This window comes from Bufo gargarizans, chromosome 2 (assembly GCF_014858855.1).
Source record: "Bufo gargarizans isolate SCDJY-AF-19 chromosome 2, ASM1485885v1, whole genome shotgun sequence".
Taxonomy (NCBI): Eukaryota; Metazoa; Chordata; class Amphibia; order Anura; family Bufonidae; genus Bufo; species Bufo gargarizans.
In genome coordinates this window covers 477,123,589-477,141,166 of record NC_058081.1, presented here as the reverse complement: position 1 = coordinate 477,141,166, position 17,578 = coordinate 477,123,589, and the positions used below count along the sequence as shown (strand labels likewise).

Sequence of the window (17,578 nt, the reverse complement as noted above, 5' to 3'; positions counted from 1 at the left end):
AGTCAATTTGTTTGACATTTATCTAAGTGATTAGCTACCTTTAGGCATAATGCATACAGCATGGCTGTGAATGTTGCATGGAGCTGTACTACAGTAGTGTACATGAGCCCTTAACTGAAGGTTTGCTATTGTATTCATGAAATAAAGAAAACAAGATTTACTTAGTGTAGTGCCTTAGAGGCCATATATTTTCATTTATATAAAACATACTCATCTTTAGTAACCATAAGAAACCTGCAGCAATTACCTGTAATTGGCATGAATTTGTGCCATTTTGGGTACATGTTTATACATAGTGGCTATCAGTTAATGTTCTGGGTATATATGGAACTTTAAGCTCATTAAACCCAATGCACAATGTGTAAAACTACAATTTTATTACACAAAATTATTTTTACAAATGTTTCATTGTGTTAAAAAGTTATATGCTAAAATTCCTAAGAACCAGATCTTTGGTGCAAGCTGTGAGCCACCATCAAAGTATTGCAAGATGGAAATGACCATTCTGCCTCCGGAAAACTTTTTTTAAGTGAATGGCTCAGATTGCTGGTGGCATTGTGCTCATATTTAGCTTGTTAGTCACCACCGACTATTCAGATGGAACATTCAAGATGAAAATATAAGCAGATAAAAGAGGCAGCTGCATATGATAACTCACCCATAACTTAATCATTGTTCTCGGCATCTGAAAAGGAATGAAAATGTTCCAGAGGGGATGCCTATTGTATTTGTCTTGGATATAATCTTGTGGAACTGATTGAGTTATGACTGCAGACAGACGGCATAATAGAAAATTTTAAATTACTTGAGTCAAGAAAAGTTAAATGGAAGAGTTCTCAGACTTCATCTTTTTCCTGTATTGTATCAATTTCGATTCTGTGTCTATTAAAAATATTATATTGGTGGAGGACAGTACCAGAGGCAGCGGGGTAGCCACCATGAAGGCAGAGCACGCAACTACTATGTGGCATGGGGGAAGGGGGGCAACGGTGAACTGCTTCCCCTATTCTGGACATAGATTCAAGGCATTTTCCTGCAGCCACTACAAGGGGAAGCTCAGTGCATAGAGATTCTGCAGCTTCCACTGAGTGCAGTGGTAACAGTATAAATTCCTATGTACTTAGCTTCCCCTAATAGCGGCTGCAGGCGACCTTTTTTTTGTACTGTAGAAAAAAATTGTAAATTTTTCAGAAATCTTACTAGGGGTGTCCATACTAATGCAGTGGCCTAGTTACAAGGTAGAGAGGATGAGAGTAGTAGTAGTAGTAGGGGCAGTCACAACGGTTGTCTTCCTCAGCACTTTCTGAGGCTGTGCAGTGAAAATAATGATGCAAATCACTATACATTACTGAAGCCAGTCAACAGGGGATTCACACAAACACGGTATACATAAAATGCATTATTTACAGCTGACATAAGCAGTTCATATGGTTGTATCTAGAGGTTAGTTTCTCTCGCTTAATCAGGCTGTACAATCTCTCCTTTTTTGCATAAATGGATGCACTTTTTTCTCTCTCTCTCTCTCTCTCTCTCTCTCTCTATATATACATATACATATATATATATATATATACAGTGCAGACCAAAAGTTTAGACACACCTTCTCATTCAAAGAGTTTTCTTTATTTTCATGACTATGAAAATTGTAGATTCACACTGAAGGCATCAAAACTATGAATTAACACATGTGGAATTATATACATAACAAAAAAGTGTGAAACAACTGAAAATATATCATATTCTAGGTTCTTCAAAGTAGCCACCTTTTGCTTTGATTACTGCTTTGCACACTCTTGCATTCTCTTGTTTATAGGTCACATTAAAGGGACTTTAATGTGACCTATAAACTGTACCAGTTTGAAAAACAAACTGAAATCTTTTAGGTGGAGGGAAGAAAACAATAAAAAACTAAAATAATGTGGGTGCATAAGTGTGCACACCCTCTTATAACTGGGGATGTAGCTGTGTCCAGAACTAAGCAATCACATTCAAAATCATGCTAAATAGGAGTCAGCATACACTTAAAGTGCCACCATCATTTAAAGTGCCTCTGATTAACCCTAAATAAAGTTCAGCTTCTCTAGTTGGTCTTCCCTGAAATTTTCTTAGTCACATCCCACAGCAAAAGCCATGGTCCACAGAGAGCTTCCAAAGAATCAGAGGGATCTCATTGTTAAAAGGTATCATTAAGGAGAAGGGTGCAAAAGAATTTCCAAGGCATTAGATAAACCATGGAACACAGTGAATACAGTCATCATCAACAGTGACATTACCAAGAACTGGACGTCCCTCCAAAATTGATGAAAAGACAAGAAGAAAACTGGCCTGGGAGGCTACCAAGAGGCCTACATCAACAATAAAGGAGCTGCAGGAATATCTGGCAAGTGCTGGCTGTGTGGTAAATGTTACAACAATCTCCCGTATTCTTCATATGTCTAGGCTATGGGGTAGAGTGGCAAGAGAAAAGCCTTTTCTTACAAAGAAAAACATCCAAGCCAGGCTACATTTTGCAAAAACACATCTGAAGTCTCCCAAAAGCATGTGGGAAAAGGTGTTATGGTCTGATAAAACCAAGGTTAAACTTTTTGGCCATAATTCCAAAAGATATGTTTGGCGCAAAAACAACACTGCACATTACCAAAAGAACACCATACCCACAGGGAAGCATAGTGGTGTTAGCATCATTTTTTGGTGCTGTTTTTCTTCAGCTGGAACTGGGGCCTTAGTTAAGCTAGAGGGAATTGTGAACAGTTCCAAATACCAGTCAATATTGGCACAAAACCTTCAGGCTTCTGCTAGAAAGCTAAACATGAAGAGGAACTTCATCTTTCAGCATGACAACGACCCAAAGTATACATCCAAATCAACAAAGGAATGGCTTCATCAGAAGAAGATTAAAGTTTTGGAATGGCCCAGTCAGAGTCCAGACCTGAATCCGATTGAAAATCTGTGGGGTGATCTGAAGAGGGCTGTGCAAAGGAGATGCCCTCGCAATCTGACAGATTTGGAGTGTTTTTGCAAAGAAGAGTGTGCAAATTTTGCCAAGTCAAAATGTGCCATGGTGATAGACTCATACCCAAAAGACTGAGTGCTGTAATACAATCAAAAGGTGCTTCAACAAAGTATTAGTTTAAGGGTGTGCACACTTTTGCAACCATATTATTTTATTTTTATACTTTTTTTCTCTAAAAGATTTCAGTTTGTTTTTCAATTGAGTGGTACAGTTTATAGGTCACAATAAAAATGGAAAAAGTTCTGAAATGATTTTTCTTTGTCTCATTTTTTTTACAGCACAGAAACCTGATATTTTAACAGGGGTGTGTAGACTTTTTATATCCACTGTATATATATATATATATAGTGATGGACGAACATCGACCGGGACGTTTTGCGAACGCAAATGCTCGTTCACGATAAAATGTTCGTGAATTGCGTGTTCGCGGCGGGGCCCATTCACTTTAATGGCAGGCGAACCTGAAAATCCTTCAGGTCATATTTGCAGCCACCAAATACTTACTAGAAGTGCACAAATAATCCCACAACATGGACAGTGACATACCAGAGGGGGATCAATAGCAAAAATTCCCACAAATTTTTATTTTATTTTAATCAGGGGCCATTTTTAATGTGTCTTAAAGGGAAACTCTCAAAAATGTGCCCTGCTGGAGCTAGAATTATTTTATTTTAGGCCACGGGAGTATGGACCTGACAGAAAAGAACAAGTGATTATGTGGCTGGAGGTATATTAGACGGTCAGTGCATAACAATTTTACTGTAGGCCAGTGGAGTACAGGCCCCAAAAATTATGCATTCACCTGACTGAAAAGAACAAGTGATTATGTGGCCGGTGGTATATTAGGCATTCAGTGGAAAGCAATTTTACTGTAGGCCAGTGGAGTACAGGCCCCAAAAATTATGCATTCACCTGACAGAAAAGAACAAGTGATTATGTGGCTGGAGGTACATTAGGCGGTCAGTGAATAACAATTTTACTGTAGGCCAGTACAGGCCCCAAAAATTAGGCATTCACCTCACAGAAAAGGCCCTTTATGCCACTGTATCTACATAAGTCAAGGACCATTCTGGGTGGTGGCTGATATGTGTGGGCTGGCCAGTGGAGTACAGGCCCCAAAAATTATGCATTCACCTGACTGAAAAGAACAAGTGATTATGTGGCCGGTGGTATATTAGGCATTCAGTGGAAAGCAATTTTACTGTAGGCCAGTGGAGCACAGGCCCCAAAAATTATGCATTCACCTGACAGAAAAGAACAAGTGATTATGTGGCTGTAGGTATATTAGGCGGTCAGTGGATAACAATTTTACTGTAGACCAGTGGAGTACATGCCCCAAAAATGATGCATTCACTGGACAGAAAAGAACAAGTGATTATGTGGCTGGAGGTACATTAGGCGGTCAGTGAATAACAATTTTACTGTAGGCCAGTACAGGCCCCCAAAATTAGGCATTCACCTCACAGAAAAGGCCCTTTATGCCACTGTATCTACATAAGTCAAGGACCATTTTGGGTGGTGGCTGATATGTGTGGGCTGGCATGAGGAATTTGAATTACACAGGTGTTGAATAGAGATGGCCTTGTGGTTTGCCCGGCGGTCATTTCGCGGCAAACTTTGCTAGATCGCCGAACGTGCGAACATATGGCAATGTCCGCCGGCGCCATTCTTTTACATTGTGAAGAACTTTTACCCATGACACATCCATCAGGTGGTACAGGACAGCCAATTAAGACATTTCAGCACATGGACATACATATAGGGAGAGGTTGCTGTGCGGAGCAGGGGCAGACTGTTAGGGACACCAAACGCTAGCTAATAGGGCCACAAAAGTCCTTTTAAGGACTGGTATAGGTGTGCTATTGATAGGTGTGACTTATTGAGGGGTGTGATATACTTATAATATACTTTCTAACATAGAAAGTATATTATAGTGCATTTGTCGTGTGCAGCAGTTGTGTGCGTTTCTGCTACAATACTGCAGCTACACAGAGTGACAAACGAACGCTATTGGAACAAATAATTTCTACTGGTGTGATCTACCAGTTGCCCCACAAAAAAAGTGATTGAAGCAGGAGTGTTATATACCAATAATATACTTTCTATATAGTGCATTTGGGAAGTGCAGCATTTGTTAGCGATTTTGCTGCGTTACCACAGCTACACAGAGTGGCAAACGCTATTGGAACAAATAATTTTAACTGGTGTGATATACCAGTTGCCCCCACCCCCCCAAAAAAAAGTGATTGAGGCAGGGGTGTTTTATACCAATAATATACTTTCTACATAGTGCATTTGGGTAGTGAAGCATTTGTTTGCTGTTTTGCTGCGGTACTGCAGCTACACAGAGTGACAAACTCTGTGTAGGTATATAAAACACCCGAATCAATATTTGGTGTTAGCAGGTACATCGCACCCCTCAATCAATATTTTGTGGATATCAAACCCCTCAATCAGTATTTTGTGGAAGCAGGTATATCGCACCCCTCAATCAGTATTTTGTGGAAATAGGTATATAGAACACCTTAATCAATATTTGGTGGAAGCAGGTATATTGCACCCCTCAATCTGTATTTTGTCGAAGCAGGTATATCAAACCCCTTAATCAGTATTTTGTGGAAGCAGGTATATCGCACCCCTCTATCAGTATTTTGTGGAAGCAGGTATATAAACTCGCATATAAACTGTAACTTTTACAGCCTGTAATCTGCAGGGTAGGAGGATTCCCTGGATCTCCGCTCCTAACTGCTCTTAGGTGTTCTCTACTAGAGCTAACTCTAGATTGACTAGCAAATTCCTCCTTAAGGCGAAGAGACAGTGCCAGCTCTCCTTAACGACAGAACTAGGTAACTCACACTCCATATACAGCCTATAGGTCAGTTTTTTGTGTACACCTCTGTCCAGAAGATGAGTCTTCTACAACTCAATATTCAATTAAAACTGCATCTGGGCATATGGTCTCTTCCCATGAATATTAATGGCTGCACACAAAAATAAGTTCAAGATTTTGAGGGGAGAATTTTTTTAAAGAACTTCCCAAAAAATACCCCCCCTTCCCATCCTTACAACACGCTATCAATAGAAAACTAGATTTTCAATTTATGAGGGCTATGATGCCTTAGTACAGTACCTGGAATCATTCCTCTGTTCCCCCACATATATACTTGCAAAGCTGTTGCCTATCTGTAGTCTCTAGTGTGGATCTTTTTACAGGTATGTACATAACATCTGTATATGGCTTCTATTTACCTGAGCTGTATACAGCCCTCTAGTGACAACAATCAGCAAAGATATGTATAGGTATTTTTGTGGGAAACAGAGGAACAGGGCTCTGTTCCACAGGATAAATGTCTGATAGATGAGAGTCCCATCTCTGGCGCATCCAGGAGAAAAATTTATGGAGCAATGGCCACATGGCTTTCTTCATTCATGTCTCACTGCTTTTTCAATTCAGAAGCAGCCAAAATGCCCTGAATGTCTACAGTGGAAAATCCCATGAGTTAGCTGCCGACTGTTCGGCCAACAACTATTTAACCTAATTCCATTATAAACATGCACACCTGCCGAAATCAGTGCGCTTGGACCAACTTTTATTTTATGTGTGGCCAGTGTTAGACTTGCTCAACAATTATATTGGTGGTGGGAAGAGAGCAGATTCCTGGAATTTAGAACATCTACGAGGACATGATCCATCTGACCTCAGTCAGCCTCTGAGTTCAAATAGTTATGCATGCAAACTTATTGCACTATGGTTATACTTGACAGTTCTAAGCTACAGAAATGTATATGTCAGATCTAACAGTGCAAAGTTTTGTGCAGAATATTTTACGTATATGTGATGGATCTAAAAAAAATCTCAGTTCATGTTGCAGCATTTCTTCATGCCACGGTGGCAAGCAGAACAGGGATCAGTCATGTTATCTAACATAATAAATCCTTACTGCTGTTTTAGGACCACTGATGGTTATTGTGGAATTCTGCAAGTACGGCAACCTTTCCAACTACCTGAGGACCAAACGTGATGGATTCATTCCTTATCGGGTATGGAGATTTCTCCTGTTTTCCAGCCATTCATGTTATCCATCCTACGGTTCAGGCTCACATGCCATTCTGCTTCCACATGTACTTTGTGATCTGGTTTTTATTAAGGAAATGGGAAGCAAGCTACTGGTTGCCTGGGAAGGATAATTAAATAGGTTAAGTGTTTCTACAGCCCTAATTAAGTACATGTAATATTGGTGCTTCACATCAGTTCTCTAGTCAGTGGTAACTTACTAATATCAATATACTGTAATTCAATTGTTTTAACTCTTACAGGAGAGATCACCAAGATCTCGTAGTCAAGTCCGATCAATGGTGGAAGCCGTTATAGCTGACAGGATAAGCAGAGAAGGAGTCAATGATGGAACCCTTTTTGGCAGGCTTTTGATGACCAAGAATCAGAACAAACGGACCACTGAGTGTAAGTTACACTTTTTGTATAATCAGGATGATTATATATACTATATTATCATTAAATTCCATACTGCAGAAAGATGGGTGCCTGGTGTGTAATGTGAAACAGGGACGTAGCTACTGTGGGTGACAATTGAAATTTACTAAAACTCAACCAAGAAACATAATGTTGAACGTTGAGCCTACATTCTGTATTGAGTCAACTGCCAGTGTATGATTTAAAAAATAATCAAAGTTCTTTACTATTTTGGATGATTTTTGAGCCTTATATTATAAGTGAATATGTATGTTATAGTAATATATGAATAATCTATTTTTGATTCTGCCCTTTATACAGTGAAAGACTTGTGGCAGAGTCCTCTTACTATGGAAGATCTGATCTGTTACAGTTTCCAGGTGGCTCGTGGAATGGAGTTCTTGTCATCACGAAAGGTAAAAATAACCTATATTAGCAAGAATATAATTATATCGAACAGAGAGAATTCCATTTCTGTAGTGGCACCACTGTAAAATATTATCACGTACATAGTATGGACACAGCCTTCTTATTTCAAGAGTTTATACATCAAACCCTATGTAGATCCAGTGTGAAAAAAATCTGTGGAAGACACATCATTTTCCTGATCAATTAAAGGGAGTCTGTCATTTCAAAATTCAGTTTCAAAGTAAACATACTGCTATGTAAGGTAGGTATCCTGAAATATAGCCATTTTTTTTTTAAAGCCAGCCTTCTAACCCTGAGAAATGCTTATCTTTTCTTTATAAAAATAAGGATTTCAGTGCAACATGGGCATGGCCACTCCATGTGGTGCACCACTCACCAGCCATAATGCCACCCAGTTCCTCCCACTCTTGTTCAAATGACAGTCCCTGAGATTTTAGAGCCAGTAGCAATAATGCAGAGGAAGTAAGGTGCACCGAACAGAGCTCCCATGCCCCTAGTGCACTGAAAGCCATATTTGTAGTGTTGCTCGAGCACCATAGTGCTCGGGCCGAACACATCGGGATGCTCGGGTGGTCTACCGAGCAGCCGAGTATAATGGAAGTCAATGAGAAAACCCGAGCATTAAACCATGCACCCCCTGCTCTGAAGAGGGGAGGGTGCCTGGTTCAAAGGAAAAGGTCAGAAATTGATGGAAACACCACCGAAATGGTTCGGGAACAGCATGGGGAGGATGTCTGGATGCATCTTGGACTCCCAGGTCGCTGCTAGGAATGATGTTGTCCGAGTAGTAGCCACTTTTACAGACTGATAATAATACGCACAAAACCGAAGATAAAATCAATTTTAGAGGAAACATCGTTGGGAAACATTCTTTCCTGTATATTTACTTGTGTATAAAGTTCAAGTGCTGCCAAAATTACAAGGAACCGGCACTCCAATACACCCTTTGTTACACATAAAGGAGGGCATCATACACAGTCTTGAAAAATTATGATTGCTTGCCTGCTGGTGACCCTCAAAAACATTTGGAGCAAGCTCCTGCTGATCTGACCATCTAAAATATTATGGGTGAGGGCCTGCTGCCGCTTTGGTGACTCTAGTAACCTGGGGCCAATGGCACGTCCCCGTGACCGCGACGTTCCCTTCAGATGTCTGCCCTATCAACTTTCGATGTTATTTTCACCGCCAACCACGGTGACCATGGGTAAGGGGGAAATCAGTGTTCGATTCCAGAGAGGGAGCCTGAGAAACGGCTATGGCTACCACATCCAAGCAAGGCAGCATGTGTGAAATTACCTATTAGGTATAATTAGGTGAGGGCCTGCAGGTGAGCTGACCCTCTAAAAGATTGTAGGTGAGGGCCTGCTGGTGAGCTGACCCTCTAAAACATTATAGTTGAGGGCCTGCTGCTGAGCTGACCATTTAAAACATTCTGGGAGAGTGCCTGCTGCTTAGCTGACCATTAAAAAAATGTACAATGTTCAAAGCAGGAATAATGAAATAGGACTCCGGTTCTATTTTGTTGGTTTTCAGAACTGGGGCCGGGCCATCTGTATTGCGCCGCTAGTGGCGAAATTCTTGGACTGGCGCAAGATGAACCAAAACGAAAGCATTTGCCAAGAATGTTTTCATTAATCAAAAAGAAAAGTCAGAGGTTCGAAGACGATCAGATACCGTCGTAGTTCCGACCATAAACGATGACGACTGGCGATTCGGCAGAGTTATTCCCATGAACTGCCGAGCTGCTTCCGGAACACCAAAGTCTTTGGGTTCCGGGGGGAGTATGGTTTCAAAGCTGACAAAGGACACTGTATGTCACAGATAAATGTTTGACGTGTACACTGATGTCACTGATATTTTAGGAATGCGCACACTTTACACAGGAGATGTGGAGCAGCTAATCTCACTGTCTGCAGCGGACACCGTCTATTGAAAAAGTACATTGGATGTCACAGATATTTTTTGGATGCGTACACTTTACACTGGAGATTTGGCATAGCCATATCTCACTGTCTGCAGCGGACACCGTCTATTAAAAAAGTACAATGGATGTCACAGATATTTTTTGGATGTGCACACTTTCGCTGGAGATGTGGTGCAGCTAATCTCACTGTCAGAAGGGGACACTGTCTATTGAAAAAGTACACTGGATGCCACAGATATTTTTAGGATGCGCACACTTTTGTCACAGATGGTGTTGCAGAAAACTAGAAGTCACAAATATAGATCCGACTGACTTGATCCCAAACTAAGGAACAAATGGGTGAGCCCTATAAAAGCCCTAGAGTTCTCCCTGACTGCTCAGCCCATCCTAGACTTTGTGACACCTGAAAACCCTACAATAGTGAGGGGACATGACCACCGGCTCCCTGCACTAAATACGGAGGGAGTCAGGGTCACCTAGAATCAAGCCAACAGGAAAACACAAATAAAGGAAAAGACTTAACTGAGGAACCAGCAGTTACAGCATCTAGCAGTGATCACAATCCAGGAAGTTGTATAAACCGCAAAGTGATTCAGTATGGGAGGGGATATAAAGGGATGCAATCAGTGCAACTAGATGACAGCTAAGAGAGGGAAACGAGATGACAAAACAAAACCAAAACAAAAGAACCTCAAGCAAGAGGTACTGAAGAATGTCTGTCAAAGCTTCTCAGAGATCTGGCGGTGACAACTTTACACTGGAGATGTGGCACGGATGATTTAACTGTACGCAACGGACACCGTCTCCGGAAAAAGTACAATGGATGTCACTGATATTTTAGGGATGTGCACACTTTAAACAGGAGATGTGGCGTGGATAATTTAACTGTCCTCAGCGGACACCGCCCACGGAAAAAGTACACTGCATGTCACTGATATTTTAGGGATGCGCACACTTTACACAGGAGATTTGGCGTGAATAATTTAACTGCCTGCAGCAGCCTATTACACAGTATTTAGCGCAGGATGTGCTAAAAATATATATTGCTGCTGTCACACACAATAGTCCTTAAAAGGACTTTTGGGTCTCTGAAAAGTTTTTGTACAAAAATCTTCCTATTACACTCCCTACACTGTCTGTCCCTTCCTATGCACAGCTCTCACTAACACTAAGCAATTTAGCGCAGGTTGTGCTACAAACATACATTGCTGCTGTCACACACAATAGTCCTTACAAGGACTTTTGGGTCTCTGAAACGTTTTTGTACAAAAAACTTCAATTACACTCCCTACACTCTCTGTCCCTTCCTATGCTCAGCTCTCCCTGACTACGAATGAGCCAAACATGCATCATCGGGTGCTATATAGCACCCAATGACATGTTCAGGCCAGCCAATCACTGCAATGCCAGTAGCCATGATGGCATAGCAGCATAGCATAGCAGACAAGAAACGTTCGGGGAGGAGACTCGAGCATGGCACTCAAGCACATGCGGTACTCGCTGAACAGGTGTTCGGCGGAGAATGCTTAATCATCACTACTTATTTGCATAAAGATAAAAAGTAGCATTTCTCAGGATTATACGACTGGATTTTCACAAGAAAAGTATGGTTATGCCTTAGGGCGCCTACCCTACATAGTGGTATACTTAATTTGAAACTTATTTTGGAGGGGACAGACCTTCTTTAAATGGTTTACTTGGTTGAAGAGAAAGGTCGGACACTATTCACATTTACTGTAAGTACTAAAACTACTCTTTCTGTTTAAGGACAGATAGAGAACAGGGACAATGTAGTTCTTTATTTCCAGAAATAGTGGTACTCCTTCTATGGGCTGTGTAGGTATAGCCGCTCAGCTTGATTAAAGTTACTGAGGCTCAGCAATTACAGACATTGGTAGACGTCCTGGACAGTGAAACTGAACTTCTTCAACTTTATGAGATGATGCTTGTGATTGCTTAGACTCATTTTGGGTCAACACAGTGGCTGCTTAGTTAAAAAATAAAATAAAAAAATAGCTTGATCTTGACCCTTTGGGTTTAAATCTATCCAATGTGATGTTTTCCAGTGTTTGTGAGGGCTTAGTCCTGGGTGCATGTGATAAACACCCTGGAGAAGATTTATCAAAACTAGTGCAAAGGGAAATTGGCTTAATAGTCCATAGAAACCAATCAGATTCCACCTTTCAGATTCCACCACTGGAGTGAGTAGTGTAAAAATGCAAAAAGTCACAAAATTAGTGATCCCAAGAAGCCACAAAAGCCATATTTTCCAACTTTTTGAAGCAGAATTCTGGATTGAAGCAATGCTCAATCAGGACCTAAACTACCTCATATTGTGTATGGAAAAGTAAGTCAAATTTACTATACAATCATTTACGGTGAGCATGATGAGATAACCTTCAACCTAATCAGGTGTCAGTCATAAATCAGAGTGACATAACTGGGCACAGCGTCTCTTTAGCTGGTCATTATGATGTGATTGCTGCTCCAGCTTTTCTTCTGTATGCTGTATAGTAGTGGCCTACAATTTGCCTTACTTTCCCCAGCAGCCTTCTTCAACAGTTAAAGAAAACCTTTTTAAATACCCTATTATTGAATTTTCGGTTAATAGAGAGGTCCCTGAGTCAGGACCTCTATTTATTACCTATGTGACCTGCGGTGGCACTGCAGGAGTATTGAGCAGGTGCCCATACAGGTATGGTTGCTGAATGTCCCAGCAGCAGGACACCCTGTGATCAGCTCATCGTCAGAGGAATCTTCTATCCAAAATGGATTGTCTAGGTAGACAACTAATTTAAAGATAAATGTCCTGTAAATCTAAAGTGGGAGGAAGGTGTAGACTGCAGTTTTTTGTTTTTTTACTTTATGAATTTGTGTTCCAAAGATTGTTGAGAGGCGTTGTGTTCACAGTGAGGACCCCTGCCCCATTTTAGAGTTTTTTCTTAATCACAAAGTCATGTGATGTAATTGATGACGAGTAAATGACTATATGGACTGACAATCTGGAAATGAACATTTCAGTATGGTTAATGACCATTTGTCAGTTTTTGGGTGGACTCGTGTTTTCGCACGGTTAGTGTAATTTCCTATACTTATAAAATAATTAATGTGTCTATATTTTATTTTTTGGCACAGAATAAAGTTCTCGTTGTAATGAAATATTACTGTAGTGGCTACATGCTCTGCAAGTCATTGGCCCTAGATAACCTTTACATGTTGTTTTGTGAGATTTGCCTTGTGAACTGCCGTAAAGGGAAGTCCTAACAGATTATTAAAGTAGTATACTAATTCTCGAGGTCTGAGTCTATAGCACACTGGCTTTTCTTGTCCTTGGATGAACCAAGTGAGTGTTCATTTTACAGCATGGGATCTAGGGAAATATTTGTCTAAAATGGAGCATTTCTCCCAGGGAATGTATCTATGGAAATCTATCTTTCTTGAATGACATATCTGAAGATAATGACCATACTTTCCTAAACCCAGGCACCTTCTTGTATGTACTGCTTTACCTGGTGTCTAAAGAAACAGCGACATCTTGTGGCCATTATATAAAATACACTTTATATGATCATATTCTTTGGCCTGCACATGAAGTCTTTTTGTACTTGTTTTTGCAGTAATTCTGGTAACTTCAGAAACCACGTACAGTACATTGGTATACTGTAAAACTGTTATATATAATACGTAGGTCCACTACCTAAGAGTGCTTACATACCTTGAATTTTTGTTTGCACAATATATACGTCTTTTTTTCATTTACTCTACAGTTTATCACATTATATATAGACAATCAGCAAGGCAGTATCGTACATTTTATGCAGAGTACACCACTAATGTCTGCGTAACATGTACATTAGCCTGCTGATACTGTAAGAAACCATGGGGTTCAGTGGCAAAACTTGGTACAGTTCCCCACTTAATCATGACCATCACTACATGGCAAGTTTAGGAAATGGAAAAGATATGATTTGATTTGATTTGAGATTCTTCCATATCTGTATCCTATGAACTAAATTTGCAAAATCAGGGAATTAATTTGCTTCACCACGGTTTGCAGAAACGATAAGCAGTAACATAGCAGCTAACAGTAGCTACCTCTAGTATGTGATCTCAGGTTGGCTGAGTGACAATCAAACTCCATCCATAGAGATCAATGTAACAGTGCGTCGAAACAACATTTTTTTTAGACAAACTGACCAGTGATGTCTAATAAGTCTGGAATGGAACACCCCCAAAAATGCAACATTGAGTCTTTACAGTCTTGCCCTTGGTATTGGGAGTTCTAGCTTCATACTTGTTGCTAGGATTGTGTCATATGGATCAACTTGCAGGATAACAGGCTGAACTGGATGGACAGATGTCTTTTTTTCAGCCTTATAAACTGTTACTATATTATGTTTGTTCTGTATTATGCTAAAAAAAAATGTTTTTCTTTTTCTTGTAGTGCATTCACAGAGACTTGGCTGCCAGGAACATCCTATTGTCTGAGAACAATGTTGTAAAAATCTGTGACTTTGGTCTGGCCAGAGATATTTACAAAGATCCTGATTACGTCAGAAAAGGAAGTGTAAGTTAATGTATTCTTAAGCTTGTGTTTAGTACTTGGATCAAATCCCTGAATTCTCATGTTGTTTCCAATTAGAAACAACATGCTAGTAGCATTCCACTTTATATGGCAGCTCATTTCATTCTGGGGTATTTTTCACATCCTTGTCATAGTATCTGGAATACTTAAATGGCTTCTGTCACCAGACTTGTTCCCATGAAACTGGCTGACCTGTTACATGTTCACTTGGCAGCTGAGGATGTATGTGTTGGTCCCGTGTTCTTATGTGCCTGAATTACTGAGAAAAAATGTTTTTTTTTATATGTGCAAATGAGCCTCTAGGAGCAATGGATGTGTTGCTGTTGCACCTGCTGTTGCTCTGCTCTTTCTGCAACAGCTACTCCCTATGCACTTTGATTGACCTTATAAGAAGTCAGGGCCAGGTGTGATCACGTTTACACTGCCTGGCCTTGTCAATCATAGTGCAGAGGGCACAGTAGTTGCAGAGAAAGCAGAGCCTCTAGGTGTAAAAGTCACACCCACATTGCTCCTAGAGGTTCATTTGCATATACACACATACAGTCTCTGACAAAAGTCTTGTCGCTTGTGTACAAATTGACCTGAAGTGCGGCTAAAATATATTTGTATTCAAGATTTTGTTACAAGAAATGGGTCATTTTAATCCCAACAGCTTTTGTAATAATGTTTCAGTGCAAAACTAAACTGGCAAAAAGTATTCTAACCTCCTCAGGACCGCCGCACGCAGGATTGTGTGCTGGCGGCGGCCCTGTTATACCTCCTGGATGCGCCAGCACGTCATCTCGCGAGAGGCGAGATTTCCTGTGAACGCGCGCACGCAGCAGCGCATTTACAAGAACCGGAGGTAAAAGAGTGCATCTACAGTCTGCCAGCGGCGATCATTCGCTGGCAGGCTGTAGATCCGATTTTTTGAACCCCAAAAAGGTATAGTAGACGCTGTTTTGATAACAGCGTCTAATATACCTGCTACCTGGTCCTCTGGTGGGCCCTTTTGCTTGGATCGACCACCAGGACACAGGCAGCTCTGTAAAGTGGCACCAAACACCACTACACTACACCTCCCCCCCCCGTCACTTATTAACCCCTTATTAACCCCTGATCACCCCATATAGACTCCCTGATCACCCCCCTGTCAGGCTCCATTCAGCCGTCCGTCTGTGTTTTGCGGATCCACAGATCCACGGATCCGCAAAACACATACGGACGTCTGAATGGAGCCTTACAGGGGGATGATCAATGACAGGGGGGGTGATCACCCCATATAGACTCCCTGATCACCCCCCTGTAAGGCTCCATTCAGACGTCCGTATGTGTTTTACGGATCCGCAAACTTACAGGGGGGTTATCACCCCATATAGATTCCCTGATCACCCCCCTGTTATTGATTACCCCCCTGGTGAGGCTCCATTCAGACGTCCGTATGTGTTTTCCAGATCCACGGATCCGTGGATCTGCAAAACACATACGGATGTCTGAATGGAGCCTTACAGGGGGGTGATCAATGACAGGGGGGTGATCACCCCATATAGACTCCCTGATCACCCCCCTGTCATTGATCACCCCCCTGTAAGGTTCCATTCAGACGTCCGTATGTGTTTTACGGATCCACGGATCCGCAAAACACATACGGACGTCTGAATGGAGCCTTACAGGGAGGTTATCCCCCTATATAGACTCCCTGATCACCCCCCTGTCATTGATCACCCCCCTGTAAGGCTCCATTCAGACGTCCGTATGTGTTTTACGGATCCACGGATCCGCAAAACACATATGGACGTCTGAGCGGAGCCTTACAGGGGGGTGATCACCCCATATAGACTCCCTGATCACCCCCCTGTCATTGATCACCCCCCTGTAAGGCTCCATTCAGACGTCCGTATATGTTTTGCGGATCCAAGGATCCAAGGATCTGCAAAACACGGACACCGCGGATCCGCAAAACACGGACACCAGCAATGTGCTTTCCGCATTTTGCTGATCCGCACATTGCCAGAACTATATAGAAAATGCCTTTTCTTGTCCGCAATTGCTGATAAGAATAGGACATGTTCTATAGGCTCTACAAAAAACGCTGTGTTCGCCCGATCAGGCCTGATCTTGTGCGCACACTTGCGTTCAGTCCGTCCCAGCGCATATTTTTTTTCTGATCACTGCAAAAACACCGTAAAATCGCTGCGGCGCTATAAAAAGATCACTTTTGGGGGGCATGGCGAGTTCATAGTTAGCGGAAATTGATTTTTATTTTTTAGTTTTTTCTTACAAAGTCTCATATTCCACTAACTTGTAACAAAAAATAAAATCTCACATGAACTCACCATACCCCTCACGGAATCCAAATGCGTAAAATCTTTTAGACATTTATATTCCAGACTTCTTCTCATGCTTTAGGGCCCCTAAAATTCCAGGGCAGTATAAATACCCAACAAATGAAATGACCCCATTTCAGAAAATAGACACCCCAAGGTATTCGCTGAGTAGCATATTGAGTCCATGAAAGATTGAACTTTTTGTCACAAGTTAGCAGAAAGGGAGACTTTGTGAGAAAAAACAAAAGAAAATCATTTTCCACTAACTTGTGCCAAAAAAAATCTTCTATGAACTCGCCATGCCCCTCACGGAATACCTTGGGGTGTCTTCTTTCCAAAATGGGGTCACATGTGGGGTATTTATACTGCCCTGGCATTTTAGGGGCCCTAAAGCTTGAGAAGAAGTCTGGAATCCAAATGCCTAAAAATGCCCTCCTAAAAGGTACTCATTGGAATTTGGGCCCCTTTGCGCACCTGGGCTGCAAAAAAGTGTCACACATGTGGTATCGCCATACTGAGGAGAAGTTGGGCAATGTGTTTTGGGGTGTATTTTTACATATACCCATGCTGAGTGAGAGAAATATCTCTGTCAAATGACAACTTTGTATAAAAAAAATTGGAAAAGTTGTCTTTTAGAGAGATATTTCTCTCACCCAGCATGGGTATATGTAAGACACCCCAAAACACATTGCCCTACTACTTCTGAGTTCAGCGATACCACATGTGTGACACTTTTTTGCAGCCAAGATGCACAAAGGGGCCCAATTTCCAATGAGTACTTTTAGGATTTCACAGGGCATTTTTACGAATTTGGATTCCAAACTACCTCTCACGCTTTAGGGCCCCTAAA

The 17,578-nt window shown here is 41.3% G+C and overlaps 1 protein-coding gene across 2 annotated transcripts in view; it reads left to right on the top strand.

Moving 5' to 3' along the window:
* FLT4 (fms related receptor tyrosine kinase 4) overlaps window positions 1-17,578 on the top strand; it is a 226,158-nt gene that overhangs the window by 188,754 nt on the left and 19,826 nt on the right. For both annotated transcript variants that reach the window (XM_044281120.1, XM_044281119.1), the window contains exons 20-23: window positions 6,966-7,054; window positions 7,331-7,475; window positions 7,806-7,900; window positions 14,282-14,404. In XM_044281120.1, the coding sequence (XP_044137055.1) occupies window positions 6,966-7,054; window positions 7,331-7,475; window positions 7,806-7,900; window positions 14,282-14,404 (452 nt within the window). The remainder of the gene's footprint in view (window positions 1-6,965; window positions 7,055-7,330; window positions 7,476-7,805; window positions 7,901-14,281; window positions 14,405-17,578) is intronic.